At 41.6% G+C, this 16,222-nt stretch overlaps 1 protein-coding gene across 2 annotated transcripts in view; it reads left to right on the top strand.

Annotated features, from left to right (window-relative positions):
• Positions 1 to 16,222, top strand: part of COQ8A (coenzyme Q8A) — a 47,626-nt gene that overhangs the window by 1,568 nt on the left and 29,836 nt on the right. Inside the window, exons 2-4 of one of the 2 annotated variants that reach the window (XM_065834851.2) lie at positions 10,383 to 10,577; positions 12,997 to 13,407; positions 15,022 to 15,088. In XM_065834851.2, the coding sequence (XP_065690923.1) occupies positions 10,401 to 10,577; positions 12,997 to 13,407; positions 15,022 to 15,088 (655 nt within the window). In that variant the 5' untranslated portion in view covers positions 10,383 to 10,400. The remainder of the gene's footprint in view (positions 1 to 10,382; positions 10,578 to 12,996; positions 13,408 to 15,021; positions 15,089 to 16,222) is intronic. The other variant, XM_071805940.1, reaches the window with a different exon arrangement.

Genomic DNA, 16,222 nt, shown 5'->3' with positions numbered 1-16,222 from the left:
CTAAAAAGAATTAAGAACTTCTAAGCTTTAATTGCTGCATTGCTTATCTTTTAAATTAGATTGCTTCACTGAACTGGGGTGTATTCTTTGAGCATGTGCAAAATAATTCGTAGCACGGGGTGCAGAAGGAGACTGGCCAAAGTCAATAGTAGCTCAACAAAAGACTTCTCAAAGGATTCAGAAGTTGCTCTGAGTTAAAAAACTCAAAGCAGGTTGATGTGTAGACAATTAGTGGGTTTGCATTTCTCTGCCGTGCAGTGAGAACTTGCCTCTCTTTGGTGTATCATCAGAAGGAAACGTTTAGCTGCAGTTCATGTGCTTACCATTACCAGTCTGCTTGCTCTGAGAACAGGAGACTTATTTCTGTGTTCTGTAAATGCTTTTTCTTTGCTCTTCGTTAGCAATGACCTTGGTAACCTTGAATAAGATATGCTCAAAATAAGCAGTTGCATGTTGTCCAATCTTACTCAAAAGGGGCGGGGGAAATAGGTGACTTGATGCTTTGACAACGTCTCCTTTTTAAAAATAAAGTGGTGTGATAAGTAGAAGAAAAGGTCAGAAGATGTGGAGAATTCCCTTCCCTGTTTACCAACTGAGTGTTGATCACCTTGTTTCATTGCTGTCAAGGAGAATTCTGTGCTATGCAATGCAGCTCTGGTTATTTCATTTGTGATATTTAGAACAGGTTAATAATAGCTCCTATTGCATCCATGCAGCAAGAACAGAACTGTTTTTGGCTTCTAGTCCTGCAGTAGTCCTTTTACAGGCAAGTGGTGGTCTGTTCTTGCACACCCTGTTTGTCAGGCTGCATTTTTTTTTATTTTCTACAAACTGAGAGGGAAGAGGGACAGCAGCTGAATTCCTGCTTTCTAACTTCCCTCATGTTAGACTGGGTGGTTGGTGACAGAGCTTTTTGTTTCTTTGTAGGTAAAGACTGGTTTGGTTTTGCTGTTTAATTGTTCTAACAAGGATCATGTGAGGGATGGCACGTGTCTTGTGGTCTTTTATCTTGTATGTCAGTGTGCATGGTATAGCTCACTTGATCCAGATGGCCTCTGAAACCCATCTCAGGACTTGGCTTTTGATGCATGAATAAGCATCTATTTTATTCCTTAAATGTGTCTGTACTGACGGGTGAACAGTTCAGCTTAGGATGGAGGTAGTGAGTGCAGCAGGATTTAGGTGTCCTACGTCCTGTGTGTATGTAGGTCTCCTGGCTTTTTCCCTCTGAAACTGTTTAAGGGAGTCTTGGAAGAGGCTTTTTGACTTGCTGAGCTGTATATTCTGGAGCAGAGCATCTGTACAAGAGCAGCTTCTCTCTCCGCTTGTTTTACAGAAGTGCTGCCTGTTCTGCGAGTGAGTGCTTTCCTTCAGTACCTAAAGAAGAAAATAAGTTATTCACATATGGAGCCAAAATGCAAGCTTAACTGTAAACTCTGAGGGGAGGGGGTTTGATCGGTGTCTGCTTTCTCACCCAGCACTGAAAGCTTATTATGACACGTGCCTATCTTTAGATTCAAAAATGCTCTTCATTTTTTAGATGCCACCTCCCATTACAGTAGGTGGCAAAGTTAAACTAAGCTGGTGAGAAAGACGAGGAAATAACAAGGCACACAAGTTTTACCCTTTCTTTGCACCGTTGTGTTTCTGCACCTTATTTTAATGGCGTCTGTGTGTGTTGGGGTTTTTGTTTGTTTTGGCTTTTTTGCCCTTTTTTTTTTTTTCAGTCAGTAGAGGTACAAAGCGAAGTGAAGCATCTTACATTCGCAGTTGTTCAATATCTGAAGTGTTCTATACATGTCTGACAGCAAACAAAAGAAAACTAGTTGCTCTGAAAAACTCAGCTGTCAATCCATGGAGTTGGCTTGACAGATTTGTATGCCTGCTTAAACAAATCTACATACATATACAGAGTTAAAAAAAAAGTAAAGTTTTGTAAGTGGTATTCTTTTTTTTTAACCTACATAAGGCTATGTCTTTTACTTAAAGAATACGCAGATTCTGTACGTGGAAACACCACGAGAGATGGTCTGCTTGTGATCTAGGTGGTCCTAGAACTGTTTTGTGTTGTGCAGGTGATAGCTTCCACTTACTTTTACTGTGTTTTGTCCCTACCAATTGTCCTGGTTTTGTGTGTAGATGAAATCTTTGTGTCACCCTTTTTTTGCTATTTGTATCTTCCTTTTAACCACCTGCACACATTGGGTTTTCTGGATGTCCTGAACAAATGTACTATAAAATGGCTTGGTGTAGTACTCTGAAATGTCACAGCTCTTCTGCTGTCTGAGTTGTGCAATTTGGGAATGTTAAATGCTCATTTTAGGCTCATGTAGTTTGATATGGTCAACGTACTTATCAAGAGAATAATCAGGACTAGGAAAGAGAAGGAAGGCAGAAGAACTGGACAGTATGCTGCAAGTGAGTCCAGTGTTTCTTTCAGAGAATTCTTCTAAAATCAACATGCCCAGAATTTTACATTGCATAGCAAAGCTTTGTGGAGCATGGTCATTCAGAAGTTGCTCTGGGAGGTTTGGGATTTTCAAATGTGCCTATATGTGTTGCTTAAGACTTTGTCTTTTCTAGTTCAGAAAAGCAATATGTTTATGTTGTATAGAATATAATGTCAAAATCTATACAGAGAGAGAGCATACATGATTATAGATTATAGGTTCTACATCAGGTATGAGATCTTGCAGATTTGCTTTAATAGTAAGTTGTGAGAAATCTAGAGCTTGTTACTATTATTTATCCTAGTGTCAAAATTACCTACCTGTGCTAAGTAGGAACTGACGCAAATAACTTGGCTGAGGACTGTGGCAGAGCTGTAATCAGGGAGCTGTATGTTCTGATAGGCTATGTTCCCCTTCAGCACAGAGATCAACTTATGTCTTCTCGAGTTATTTTTTTGCCTATGATCCTCTTCTTGCATCCTGTTTTTCCTCTTCTTACAGGGGGTTTTGGCATGGCCAGAAAAAAGAAGGCTCCCATAGCTAGGATGCCAGTATGCAAGGGGGCTATGAATAGACTAGGATGTGTTGTAAGTTACTATATTTGAACTTAACCTGAGCTGCCAGGGCAAGGGATCTATATCAATGTGCATGCGTGCAGGATCGATAGCGAGAGGCTGTGGTGTTTGACCTGCTGTTCATGGCAGTAATGAGAGGGTAATGTTTGCCATTTGAGCGGTGGATGTTTGTGTGCCACCCAGAGGGACACCCATGGGGTACCTCCTACTGACCTTGCAGAGTAGTGACTCCATGTAGTGTGCATGGTTCTGTCCCGGTGAATAAAAAGGATAATAAGGAAAAGATCCTTTTACTCCTGAGGATGAGAGATGTATAGTACAGTTACAGTCTAGTTTTCCAGAGGTTATATTTAGAAAGGTTCTGACTAGAAACCTACAATTATTAAGATATGACTGTTAATAGTACATTGTTAAGAGGATCAGCAAACTGGCTATAAATCCTTGTTTCTTTTTGCTCTATAGGAGTGCATATTTAAAGGACTTGGGTATAGGCTGTGTGCTGTAAGGATCCATGTACTCCAGAGAGAGCTGTCATTCTTTTCCAACTCCATCACTGGCATGCTGTGTAACTTTGGGTGAATGACTTGTTCTCTCGCCTCTTAAGTGGAGAACTTTGTTATCAGCTCTGTTTCTTTAGCTCTTTGAGATCTAGAAGTTAAGGTTGATGTGTGTTTTAAGTGCAGGAGGAAGAGCTGCTATTTTTCTCAAGAATTTTATCTTAAGTAATGCTGTATTTGAGTCTAAAAGAATCTGCAGTTGTTTGTGAGGCATAACTTTTTATTGGTTTCCAATTCCCAAATTGGACTTGGTGCACTTTCAGAAACTTAAAACTTCCAATAAAAACAATTACAACATAACAGCGTATGCCACAAAAAAAAAAATAATCAAATGCAAACCGATCACCTCCCTCTTTTATACTTTGTATTTTAGTTCAGAGCATGAGATGGGCCGGGAGCTGTGTTGGTTCCCCACACAACTTAGTGCTGCAGAGCTGGCCATTGGGCAGGGACGGGCTCCTGGTGCATCGGAGGAGCTGGGCTTGGGTGTTTGCTTCTACTGTAACTGGTGAAGTGATTCTGAAAGTGTTGAGCTGCCCTGCAAAGCTGAGGGAGATGTTTGTAGCCTTTAGTTTTTGTTTGAAGCACAGCGTTTGAATTCGATTAGCAGAGCTTTAGTGTGACCGTTTTATAAATGCTACTGGTCAGACTTGCTCCACCTGAATGTGGTGATTTATCTTTTAAAGTGATATGGGATGTTAACAGTGACAGAGGGATGACTTGGAACTAGTGAACTGTGCTTTCCTGTCAGCTTGCCATAAAACCAAATAAAGGTGTAAATTCAACTTGTAGTAGTTCTGTTTCTTAAGTACATACTTCAAACGTGGCATCTGCCTGTATCTCATATTGATATATGTGCTTTGTGGTCACACTCCATTTGATTTTAATATACTGTTGTCCTTGTTGCTGGATGAAAGATCCACATGTATGAGAAGTAACTTTATCAGAATTACTTATGGCTTTTGAGTCACACACAGGAGGCAATGAAATTGCTTGTTCTAAGCTCTGCCCAGTGCATAAACAGAAGAAAACCCTTGGGTTTTCTTTGTCTTCTTTTGGTCTTCCTCCCTTTCTTCTTGGTAACATTGATAACACAAAGGTAGGATGTTAGATATAAATACAACTCTGGATTGTAATGTTGGCCCAATGGCCCAGATCTTTGTTGCCCAAGTACTAAATTTTAAAGGCCTGCAAATGAGGTAAATGGAACTCTTTTTTTTTTTTTTTTTTTTTTTTCACCTCAGACTGCAAATACTTATTTCCCACAAAAAGGCACAGAAATCATTTGAGGGGGGAGGGGGGTGCGCAAATGGTAGCCTGAAAAATCACAGTGACTGAGTTGGGTCTACCTCAGCGTAATGGGAAACAATGTACACCCACGACAGAATTTATTAGTGTATTGTGTCAAGATGTATCAGCAGAGGAAATGGCCTGTAATGAGGGAATGAGCTTTTGCACTAGGATCTTAATTGTGAGTTAATTATTTCTAGATCCATGGCCAGGGTAGAAAGAGGCTCTGTTAATTCCAGGCACGTGGACTGTGACTACGCTTTTGCAGGTCCCAAGATGTTTTCCAGAAAGAAGTAAATAGAGCAGTCAGTCCAGAGCATTCACTTTGCATTGAGGTATCTCTGCCTAAAATAAACCAGACTCTGCTTACTTTTGAAGTGTCCAAGCATTCTTTTCACTCTTATGTTGTGTGTCAAGCCATCTATGGGGAAAATTGCCTGTACTGAGTTTTGAGCTTGCTGTCATTTGCCAAAAATGACTGCTGAGCCTTCTGAGTTTTGGTGAAAAGATGCATTTGTCTGCCAAGCAGACCACTTTTATTAGTGCATGTACTGCTATTATAATGATAAGAGAGTAAACAAGTTCCGCCTGCCCTTCAAAGGTGTTTGTTTTAAATGGCATTGGCAAGCTGTTTTGTGCAAGGGTAGTTTTAAAGCAGCTTTCAGAGAATTGATGAATTCAGTTTAAGGAGGCCTGAGTCAAAGCCATGGGACAGGACTCAAACATAGGAGTCCTTAGTTCGGTTGTGTGTTAGATCTCTGAAGAAGTTTCTTTTGGAGCTGCAAGGTGTGGGTGATGTGGGGAGGGGGAAGAATGAAGGATAAGCAAGGTAGGTCTTTAGTTCAAAGGACGAGGGCAACTTTCTCCTTTTAAAATGCAGTTTGTTCTGTGCCCTGCATGGTTGAAATTTGGGTCAGCTGCAACCCAAGGAATCCAGCTAAATGAAAATAGGTCTAGGCAGGGGCCTGGAAATCTGGTATAAAAGGAACTGGTGGGGAGGTGTGTGATGGAACTGAAAAAGACTATGAATGAAAGGACCATGTGAAAGGGTTGGTATGGCAACACACATAAAAAGAAATGGAAAAATCTCAAAAAGATCAGTTACAGAGCAGTTAAATGAAAGATAGTTATTTTGAAGTTAGACAACTGCTGGCTTATAGCCTCAGAACAAATATGCTGAATACCTGGTCAACTATATCTTGTTTGTGGTGTTTATGACTTTTATTTCATACTGTTGCCACACTCGCTCTGGTGGTATGGGCAGCTGTAATGCTGATTCCAGGGTTGTAATCCCTGTTTACATACAACTAAGAGAACTGTGATTATGATAACGGCTAATAGGAAGGGAGGGAAGGCATACAGCCAGTTAACTAAATATCACATTTCTGAAGGAAAGGTAATCTGCCTTACTGCCTGTCCAACCTAATATTTTTCATTTTTCTCTCATTTATCTAAAAGAAAAGTTAGGGATAAAGATGGCAGCTAAAACTTTCACAGACCTGAGGGTGGGAATGTGGGTGACTGTGAAACTGCTGCAGTTTTGTGGTGGTTTTTTGTTGTTTGTTTGGTTTTGTTTTTTGTTTGTTTTGGGTTTTTGTTTGTGTTTCTGTTCCTGGTTTTTTTTGTGTGTTTTTTAAAATTATTATTATTACTTTTCAACAGTAGATGAGCTTTTGTCTTGTGTACGTTCTAGCTTCCTCCTGCTAGAAGGTCTGGGTGTTTTCCAGACATTCATTCGACTGTGAAAAGTTCCCTCAGCAAGAACTGTGACCCTGTCTATTTTTGAAAAACAGATCATCATTGACACTTGTCAGCCCCCTTCAATGCAGGTTAGCAGGCACTCTGGCAGCTCATGTAGACATGACTGACTTGTCCTTACTGTCTGCAGGGAGTGTTCTGCTTTGCTAGCGCTAGATAGCGAGCACTCAGGGGCACATCAAGTGTGATGTAGACTTTGTACAATCTGTTTGAAACCACTCCTTAAATCTGTTTTTGATAGAGCTTGCTTATGCCATTTATTTATTGCTTTAGTAGTGACATGAATAGAACTTGCTGTAGGTGCGGGTGAAAATCCCATGCCTGCTGTCTGTACTGGGCATTAATGCGAGTGTATCATTGGGGATATGTACCAGCCTTCTCCTTGGACGTACATGTTTCTTCTGTGTTTCCGTATTTGTCTCTTGTCCTTGCTTGTGCTTATTGCTTTTTCATTGGAGCAAAAAGGTAATTTTCCTAATTCTTGTGGTTTTTTTTGGGGGTGCAGTCTTTTCCCTTTCTGATTATCTAGCACTTATTTTCTTTCATGCTTTTCTCTTCTGGTTGTGCTAACCTCATTAGTTTCTGTGTCCTTCCCAGGATAACTAACCAATGTGTCCTGCTAAATGTGGGATCTACAAAACTAGATAACCTAGGAAGGTGCCTCCAGTATGAGTTCAGTTCTCATTGCACTTATTCTTTCCCACTTTCATATTGCTTGGTGATGGGTATGGACATTACCTGAATGTTTTCTTGCTCCTGATGCCTATTGCCAAAGGTTTAATCGTTGTAATATATTTTTATTTCCTCTGATTTTTCCTGACCATGCTTTGCTAAAGGTGAGGTCTTGGTGTAGAAAAGATGAGGAACTAGAAGGAGATGGCTTACAGACACAATTCTGTTGAAAAGCAAGAATATGAATATGAAAATATGTTCCTCCTTCTCAGCCTTTATTTGTTGGTGACTTTCCTCTGAAGTCCTTGCTGAGCCATGCCTTGGTGCTTGTACTGTGCTTTCTGTTTGAGTCTGTGAGCTACCTGCAGAGATTCTGAAAGATCATTGCAAACAGCAGGTCAGTTGTCTGTAGGCTTGTGTTTGCTGCAGGGAGGGCTGTGCTTCAGCAAGGTGCTGGGGTAAATGGCCTGTTAGAATAGCCTGTTCTTTGGCAGCGCTGCACAGGAGCATGTTGCTGATGCTTCTGAGCTGACAAACCACTTGCACGGTACCTCAGTGGTTATAGCTGCTGTGCAGAGGAAAGCGGGGATGATTGCATGGAAGTGGGGAGGTTATCGGCAGCCGTGTGCCCAGTGCTGTTGTTTATGGCCAAAGCTGTAAAGGGCAATTGGTCCTCTTTGCTTGTTGATATATTTAGCAACGGGGGGCTGAGCATGCATTATGCAATGTGTTTTTTCCATTTGTGGTTGCATTAGTGTCCCTGTGATTTTGTCGGAAGATTTATGGTGGTTTTTTTTTTTTTTTTGAGTGCACAGTTAGTGTATAATAACTGTCACTTCAAGATAAATCCTTCAGCTGCTTTTGGGTGAAAGAAGGATATGGTTTAATATCGCTGGTTAGAAAGAATCTATGTGAAAAGTGAATGTTTTTGTGTGTTGTCCAAGTGTATATGAATCTATACTGCATTACCTTTAGTTGCCTTTCTTGGAAGGGAGGGAGGGAGGGTATGAACTTTTGCATTCAAGCTTTCCTGTGCTTCTAATACTTGTGACTACAAAAACACGTGTTTATTAGTAGTGGCAACGTTTGAAGTGTCTCAGTTCAGCTAGGACAGTAGTGTGGTGTTGGTTTCAGGGACTGCAGGCAAATGCTTTGAGTGAGATCCATGCGGAAATTTCCAGAGTGAAGATGTGGGAGGGCAATAAATGCTACCTGTTGACAAAGTATATTTCCTTACCTGACAAGCAGCTTTCAAGTTTAACAGTGTGTTACACAATGCTAAAATCAACCCTAGTCATTAAACTCTGGAGAGATTCAGAAATAACACAGGTTACAAGTCTGGAGCATATGGACAGGTCTTACAAAGGTAACCACAGAACAATGACTGGGGTAGGCTTGGTTTTTATTTTTATAGCGAACCCATTAAGCCCAAATTTGTTGTCAACACTTGTCTGTCTTTATAACAACCATATTTAAAGCATGTGTTATATAGTACTCTCCTCCTGGCTACAGCAGTTGTTCCTGGTTTTAATAATTGATTAACAGCTGTTGAACAAATACTCCAGCAACCAGGCTTTACCTTGTATTATATAATAATGTGTTTCTGAAATTCAGCTGTAGTAATCCACGTGTCTCCTGTGTGATGGCAGCAAATTTGTGTACTTATCCAGGAACTTGGCTGCAGCAGTCCATACTTCTCCTGTGTGACTGATACAGCAGACATGTTTGAGACAGGCTTTGCATTTCCTGAGAAGGTAACTGGATCCAGTTGCTTGTGGTCTGCAGCAGGGTGTAATACCATGGATACTGTTGGCTCAGAACCACTTGTATCAATGTATTGTATTGGTGTATTAATGTTTATAGCTGTTGTGCATATGTGAGTGTTGAGAGGTTAACTTCTAAAAATGAATCGTGTCTATGTACCCACCTAGGAAATAACTAAAATATCAGGCCTTAGAGTAGTGGTTGGTACCTATCACAGCCAGAAGATTTATTTTCTACGGATCAAGACAGAGAATGTTCTGTGGTTAAGGTTGAACCTTAGGCAGCATCTTGTGTCAACTGTGCATCTCTATCTTCCGTGTCTGTAAAGGTGGGAGGATGTGCAACTGGGCCAGCCCAGGAACTATGACCCTGACTGTGCTTTAAAGATGTGGGACATGAGTGAAATAAGGTGAAGATCTCTGCAAAATGGTTTGGGCATCCCAGCCATTCCTGATTTCCTTTTACATGAACCACAGGGATTGTAGAAGAGCTGGTGTGGAGTTGGTTCTAGGCTGAGACAAAGGAGTTGGTGAAACTTGCTCTTCTCAGACACTGGCCTGCATCCTACAGTGCCCAGTTTGTATTTGAGGACACTGAAATTGCACAGACTGTTATGAATCTGACATGGAGTGCCTCTTGAACAGGAAGGGGGACTGAGTAAAAAATTTTGTGTAGTAGTGCAGAACTTTGCAAATGCTGTGGTAGGTGCGTGTTCTGAGAGTACTTAAATTTCCAGTTAAAAGTAGCAGAGTGAGCTAGAAGTGGAGGGCTGAGCAAACTGCCCTTGGAGGACAGACAAAGCTTCCTGACTGGTGTGGGGGTGAAGAAATTTGGCTGTGTAAAATGAGCAGGCATAGCTCCAGGGCAGGAATGGGATGTGACAGTTGTCAGTGTGCTTCATCCATGCTATCAGGCACTGAGAATATGTTCCAGGGCCTGATTAAATGTTACATGCTAATGCTTTTAATCCTTTTTAAACATTTGGAAGAAATCAAGACCATTTTTGCAGTGTTACTGACGTTTATGTGTCTTTGCTTCCCCTGGGCAATGGTAACTTGAATGTTTGTGTGGAGTCCTGGAACACTATCCTAACTCATGAACAGGTGTAAGGAGAGTTCTGGCTTTCCCTGGTAATGTCAGCTAATGAGCTGTCATTCAGGCTGGCCTGTGTGCTATCTGAGCTGCAAACAAGTTCCCATGGTGGCTGGTTGCCAAAGTGGAAAGGGATTGGGATATGCCACTGGCTCTTAGGTGACTTGAAACTGGTTGCAAACTTGTTCATTGACCTCTTGCCTTTTTTCTTTTTCATCTTTCAGCACAGAAGGAGATCAGTCATGGCGGGTGATGCCATCATGGTGGTGAAGGGCTTGACAAAGCTTAGTAAAGCAGTCGTAGAAACCCAAGCAGGACAGCTTCGGCAGGTGCTCATGGGGGGCGATGCAGTTACCATTGCAAAGACCCTCCAGGCCACTGCTGAAGAACAGTTCAGTTCTGCCTTGGGGAAAATGCAGGTAAGTAAGCAAAGCTCTTTGTGCACAGTCTAGTCTGATGTTTAGCTCTTCCGCCAGGTACTTCTTGGTTTTGTTGTGAGAGTGGCCAGGAACTTGAATCGCGAACTATAACCTAGCACTGAAGTGCTGGATTGATAACACAGATGTTGCAATACTTTGGGAATTCTCCAAGATTTCTGTGGTGTGCTGTAGGTGCTTGGACAGGAGTGGGAGGGGAATGTTACTGTGGAGTGTTTCTGTTTCCATTCCCGACTGTTTAGGACATGCTGAAAATGAAAAGCACTTGCCTTATCTTGTCAAAGATCAAGGTCTTGCTAAGATTGGCCAGCAGCTTTGTTATTTAAAGTCTCCTTCAAACTTAAGTAATTGATTACCTCTCCTTTGCCTAAGTGAATGAGCTCTTATAGAGTGAATTGGATTTATCTCAGTGCTCTTCCTTTCTTTAAAGAATTGGTGCATGAGATATTTTTCAGAATGGTTCAGGGTCGGGTGTTTGCATGTTCATTACTTGCAGCCCAGGCTGGGTTTTCAGAACTGATTTTCAGTTGAGCAACATAAGAAAAGCTGAACTCATTTTTTTAAAAACAAAACCAAACCAAAAAAAACCACCCCAGCAGCTTCTGATAAGCAGACATGGGCATGGATTTAGAAAAGCTTTGCATTTGCAATGTTGCTGTCTCTTGCAAACCTGGGGCTTGTATGAGGAAAATAACTTCTCTAAATCAAAACCAATCATCATTTATCATCCTTTAGGAGACAGTGCAGTTCAAGTCATGATTTTGAAGCAGAAACTAATGAGTGAGGTGTTGGCTTTTTTTTTTTTTAAATGCAATAAGCTTTGACTATCACAGCAGTCTCCTATAGCTTCAGTCCTAGACTCTGGGCCTGTGTTTCCTTGGTTCTATGCAAGCCTGCAATAGAAATACCCTAAGTGAGTTTATGGAGACAATGCTTTGTCTTGCCTTTTTCTTCCTTTTGCATCCAAGAAGAGACAGAGATACGATGTTCTTCTGTTTCTGTGCATGTTCCCCATGAACACACCTGCAGAACATTTGCCTGGTGTTGTACATGAGTTGCAGGAGAAGTTGCTGCTGAAGCAGAGCTCAGTAAGAAATCTGTGGTCTGAAGCTACGATGCTTTTCTGTTCAGAAGAAAGCAAAGCTTTTATGTTGAGTGACTGTATTTCACTTTTCTTGATCTGTGGCTGTCTGACATGCTTTTTAAAACTTAAGTATGGAAGCAGAGAGGCATTCTTGCTTCAAATCATCAGTCAGTGCGTGGCTGCAGTCCCCATCTGTAAACAGATTTCTCCTTCAACCCTCGGCCGTGATGTTGAGGTTCAGAATAGCACAAGACCTGCTGAATAACAGGAAAGACCATGTTCTGTTTTTTTTCTGTAAGGAGCGGAAATGTAATTAGTGTTTAGGAAAGAGCCTAAAATATGCTGCCCGCTTACCTGACCACGGAAGGATTTTAAATCCTGTTGGTTTGCTGTAAAAGTTATTAGTTCTTCCATGGTATTGCCGTTGCTGAGACAGGTGAATACCATATGATGAGTAGCAAGTAAATTGGAGATAGTGCTCTGGTGCTGGCTGATTTTTTTTATTATTTTTATTTATTTATTTATTTATTTATTTTAATTTTTGTTCTTCCTTTACATCAAAAAGTGGTGGGAAATATCTGAACTTAGTGAGGCAACTCTTGCAGGTCATGACAGAACAGAAAAGACTGTCAGGAGAGGCTTTCTTTGAGTGTTGCTGTGTCTGATGATGCTATCCTTGATTCAAGCACAGAATTTTATTTACTTTGGGATGACAGCATACCCTGCCATAGTTTAGTGGCTGAGTAGTGAAATGTGCTTTGCAGTGGGTAATGTCATGGTCATGGAAGGCTGAGCTTACTTTGTCTATAATCTGGTATTGCTTTGGGTAGCTTTGGGCTTGAAAGTGCTGACATTTCATGATTAAGGACAGCATGGGAGGAAGGAGCAGGGTAGGGGTAAGAACAGAATATTATGAGGTTTAGCCTTTTGTTGTCCCTCCTAAGTATATCTTATGTGATATTGTAGCTCCCATTACCTGTTGTTTCTGAGCAGTGTATTGTTTCTAGTAAACTCCATAAATGGTGACCCTTCCTGGCAGTGAATGCAGAGCAAGGCATCTCCAGTTACGGGTATTTGAGAAGCTGTTAATGAATTTGTCCCATCTGTGGGGTTAAAAGACTGGCAGTGATCCCAGGTGTCCTCAGTGTCTTCCTTTTCCACATCTCCTACTGTGAATGTCTGCAGTTCCAGAGTCTCAAAAAATGACATATTGTGCAGACAGGACAGCCTATCTGCATGGCTATCTCTGAGGACCACAGATGAGTAGGGAGCAGGTTTTAAGTTCTTTTCTTAAAGTATTTCTATTATTGTTTGCAGGAACTAGGCAAACAGCGGGAGAATTTAACTGATCTTAGTGAGGATTTTGGGAAAGACTATGACTTCTCAGCCCGAGAGCCCTCAGATGCTTCAATGGACTTCTCCACTGCCCCTGGGAAGCCTCATGAACACAGCAGTGAAGGCCCTGCTCACTCCTACGCTACGAATGGACCTTTTAGAAGTGTTGGTGAGACTGGAGATTCTGGCATGGGTCAGAAGCCTTTCCCTCCCAAAGTGGATGCAAGGTTATTTGGAGGCTTTAGGGACTTTGGAAATCCTTTTGCTTCTGCCTTTGGACAAAATAGGGCTTTTCACCAAGACCATTCCTCTGTTGGTGGATTAACAGCTGAAGATATTGATAAAGCCAGACAGGCCAAAACAGGTTCAGAGCAGAAACCCTACAAACAGATGGTATGTTGTGGGTTGGTTTGTTTGTTTGTTTATAATTAAGGATTCTCAGGACCATGGTTTCTGTACTGGTTTGTCCTTACCTTCTCCTGTGTTCCTTTCATTTCTTCCTCTTTCGCTGTTCCTTTTTGTGGAGGCAAAAGAGGGAAGTCCCTGCGTTCCTTAACTGTCAATAGTTTTTCAGGCTCTGCTTTCACGCCTGCCTCTTCTATATCAGATATTATGGAATGAGAGCATGTTTAACAAGCATACAGAGGGTTAGACTTCAGTTTTACATTAACAGCAGCTCTCCTTTCCTTCATTGTATTATCACAGTATGTTTGGGATTGGAAGGGACCTCAAAAGATCATTTAGTTCAACCCCCCTGCTGGAGCAGGAACGCCTAGGTGAGGTCGCACAGGAACATGTCCAGGCGGGTTTTGAATGTCTGCAGGGAAGGAGACTCCACAACCTCCCTGGGTAGCCTGTTCCAGTGCTCTGGCACCCTCACTGAGAAGAAGTTTTTTCTCAAATTTAAGTGGAACCTCTTGTGTTCCAGCTTGATCCCATTGCCCCTTATCCTATCTCCTACTGAGAAGAGCCTGGCTCCATCCTCGTGGCACTCACCCTTTATATATTTATAAACATTAATAAGGTCACCCCTCAGTCTCCTTCTCCAAACTAAAGAGACCCGGCTCCCTTAGCCTTTCTTCATAAGGGAGGACTAAATGTAATTATTGATGAATGTTACGGTAGTGATGGGTCTGTATTTCACCCCAGTTTTTGGGGTGAAATGTTGAATAGGTGGGGACAGCTGTAGGATACAAAGGTTTGAAGACTGACCTAGAGTCTGTCTTCTCCTTGAAGGGCCCTGTTCCGTTTTGGTAGTTGTTTTGCTATGGCTGTGAAGAATGAATCCAAGTTCCTCTCAGTGAAGGCTGTGGCTTGCTGTACTGCGCATTGCAGGTCTTCTAGGCGTGGAGGGTAATGTCCTGTAGGCTGGAAAGTAGAATAGCTCACAATTGTTACTTTAGGGCTTCATGCCCTTGTGTAAGACAGTAAAGAAAGCCCACAGCAGAATTCACAATGGAGACACTTATCATCTGCTCTGACCTTCTGCCTCCTTCCCCAAACCCAGTATCAGATGCTACTGTGGGTTCCCTCATTCAGGATATTGCTTTGATGAAACTGTATATGTTTCTGCTGCTCCAGCTGTTGTGTGTGGTGGGATTATCTACAGTACTCTGAACCTGATAACCTTCCATGAGTTTTAATTCCATGGTGGAATTAAGTTTGGGTTGGCTTTGTGCTGCTCCTCTATGTTCAAAATATAAGGGTTGCTAAGGTGAAGGTAAAAAATGAAATTTCTAAACATGGTTGTCAGCTCTTCTATCTTTCCAACCCTCTTATCCACTCCTCTGCCTAGTGTATGTTTCAGTTCATGGTGTATCTGTTCTGCAGTGTGTCCACTTGAAAATCTCTCCACATATGTAAGGCTCAGTGTTCAAGAAAAGCTTTCTGTAACAGAGTTGTTCTTCAAGTGCTTTTAAAGTTGCGGTCTGAATTTGCAGATATCTGACCATATGCCCATTTAATTTGTGGATTTCTTGTTTTCCTTTCCTCTTCTTTCTGGTACAGCTCAGTGAGCGGGCCCGGGAGAGGAAGGTTCCTGTCACAAGGATCGGACGGCTCGCCAACTTTGGAGGTCAGTTTGCACACCCACACTTGCAGAGTCACTACACTTGCACCTACTGATTAGTGGCTATGACGGTGTTCCTGCTGAAGCATTAGTTGGTTCTATTTTCTGGTTAAGCTTGCTAATAGGAAGGTGCTTTCCCACAAACAACTGGTTAGCTCAGAGCTTGATATAGGCTGTTTCATTACAATTATGGATCTTGGCCTTGTGTCAGAATGAAATTATACTTTGAATTCTGTCTTCTGTTATTCTTCTGTTGTGTCTGCTACTGTGATATTATGGCAAAGAAGAAAAGCTCCCCACCTAAACAGACCTTTCAGATGCATCCAGCAAGCTACCTGTAACTACAGAATTTGCGTATGTTTTCATTTGTCATAAGATGGCAGGCTGACGTATTCCCAGAGCTTAGTTTTCATATACCTGTTCTGAAGTGGAAAAAAAAGTCGGTCTTAAGAGCATAGGGCCGATGATTCAGGGGTGCATAGCAGAACTGCCCATCTTCATGGTAACACATAGTGGACTGCGCTGTTTTAATGAGGGGGAGAGAGTGAGGTGCAGGTTGTTCTCCAGTCTGTACAAATACCCTGGTCCTGCTTATGGTATTTCGCTCTCCTAATCCTTACAGTATACTGTTACTGTCAATCAGAGACAGCTGGAGGAGCTGTTATGTAAAATAATTTTTTTTCCCAAACTTATCCTTGCTACTTCTCTGAACAGTGGTTAAATATAAAATATATCCTTTCGGTATTGATTTTTGAGGACAGGGAAATGATAGCAGTCAAGATTTGATTTAATTAGCCATTGCTTATAAACCATTTTCTCTGGGGAGGGATGTAAAGTCTGAGCTTATAAGATCAAGCTAGCTGAAACCTATGTGAATTTTAATTGCAGAATGGGACTTACTACGTTAAAAAGCAGCTAAATATATTCAGTAATATTAACAGGTGGTGCTTACCTAATGTCTTGTATCAAAGCCATCAAAGGACTTAACATGTTCCTGAGGAAAAGGGAACTATCACAGTATTTCAGGTGGAAAAGATGATCACAGCTAGTTGTACTTAACAACAGAGACTACCCATCGAAGGATTAGCTTTTTTGTTACCATAGTGTTTTGAGATGATAGTAGCCTGTCTAGGTTGCTAA

Source organism: Patagioenas fasciata, chromosome 3 (assembly GCF_037038585.1).
Source record: "Patagioenas fasciata isolate bPatFas1 chromosome 3, bPatFas1.hap1, whole genome shotgun sequence".
Taxonomy (NCBI): domain Eukaryota; kingdom Metazoa; phylum Chordata; class Aves; order Columbiformes; family Columbidae; genus Patagioenas; species Patagioenas fasciata.
This window is presented reverse-complemented; position numbering and strand designations above follow the sequence as displayed.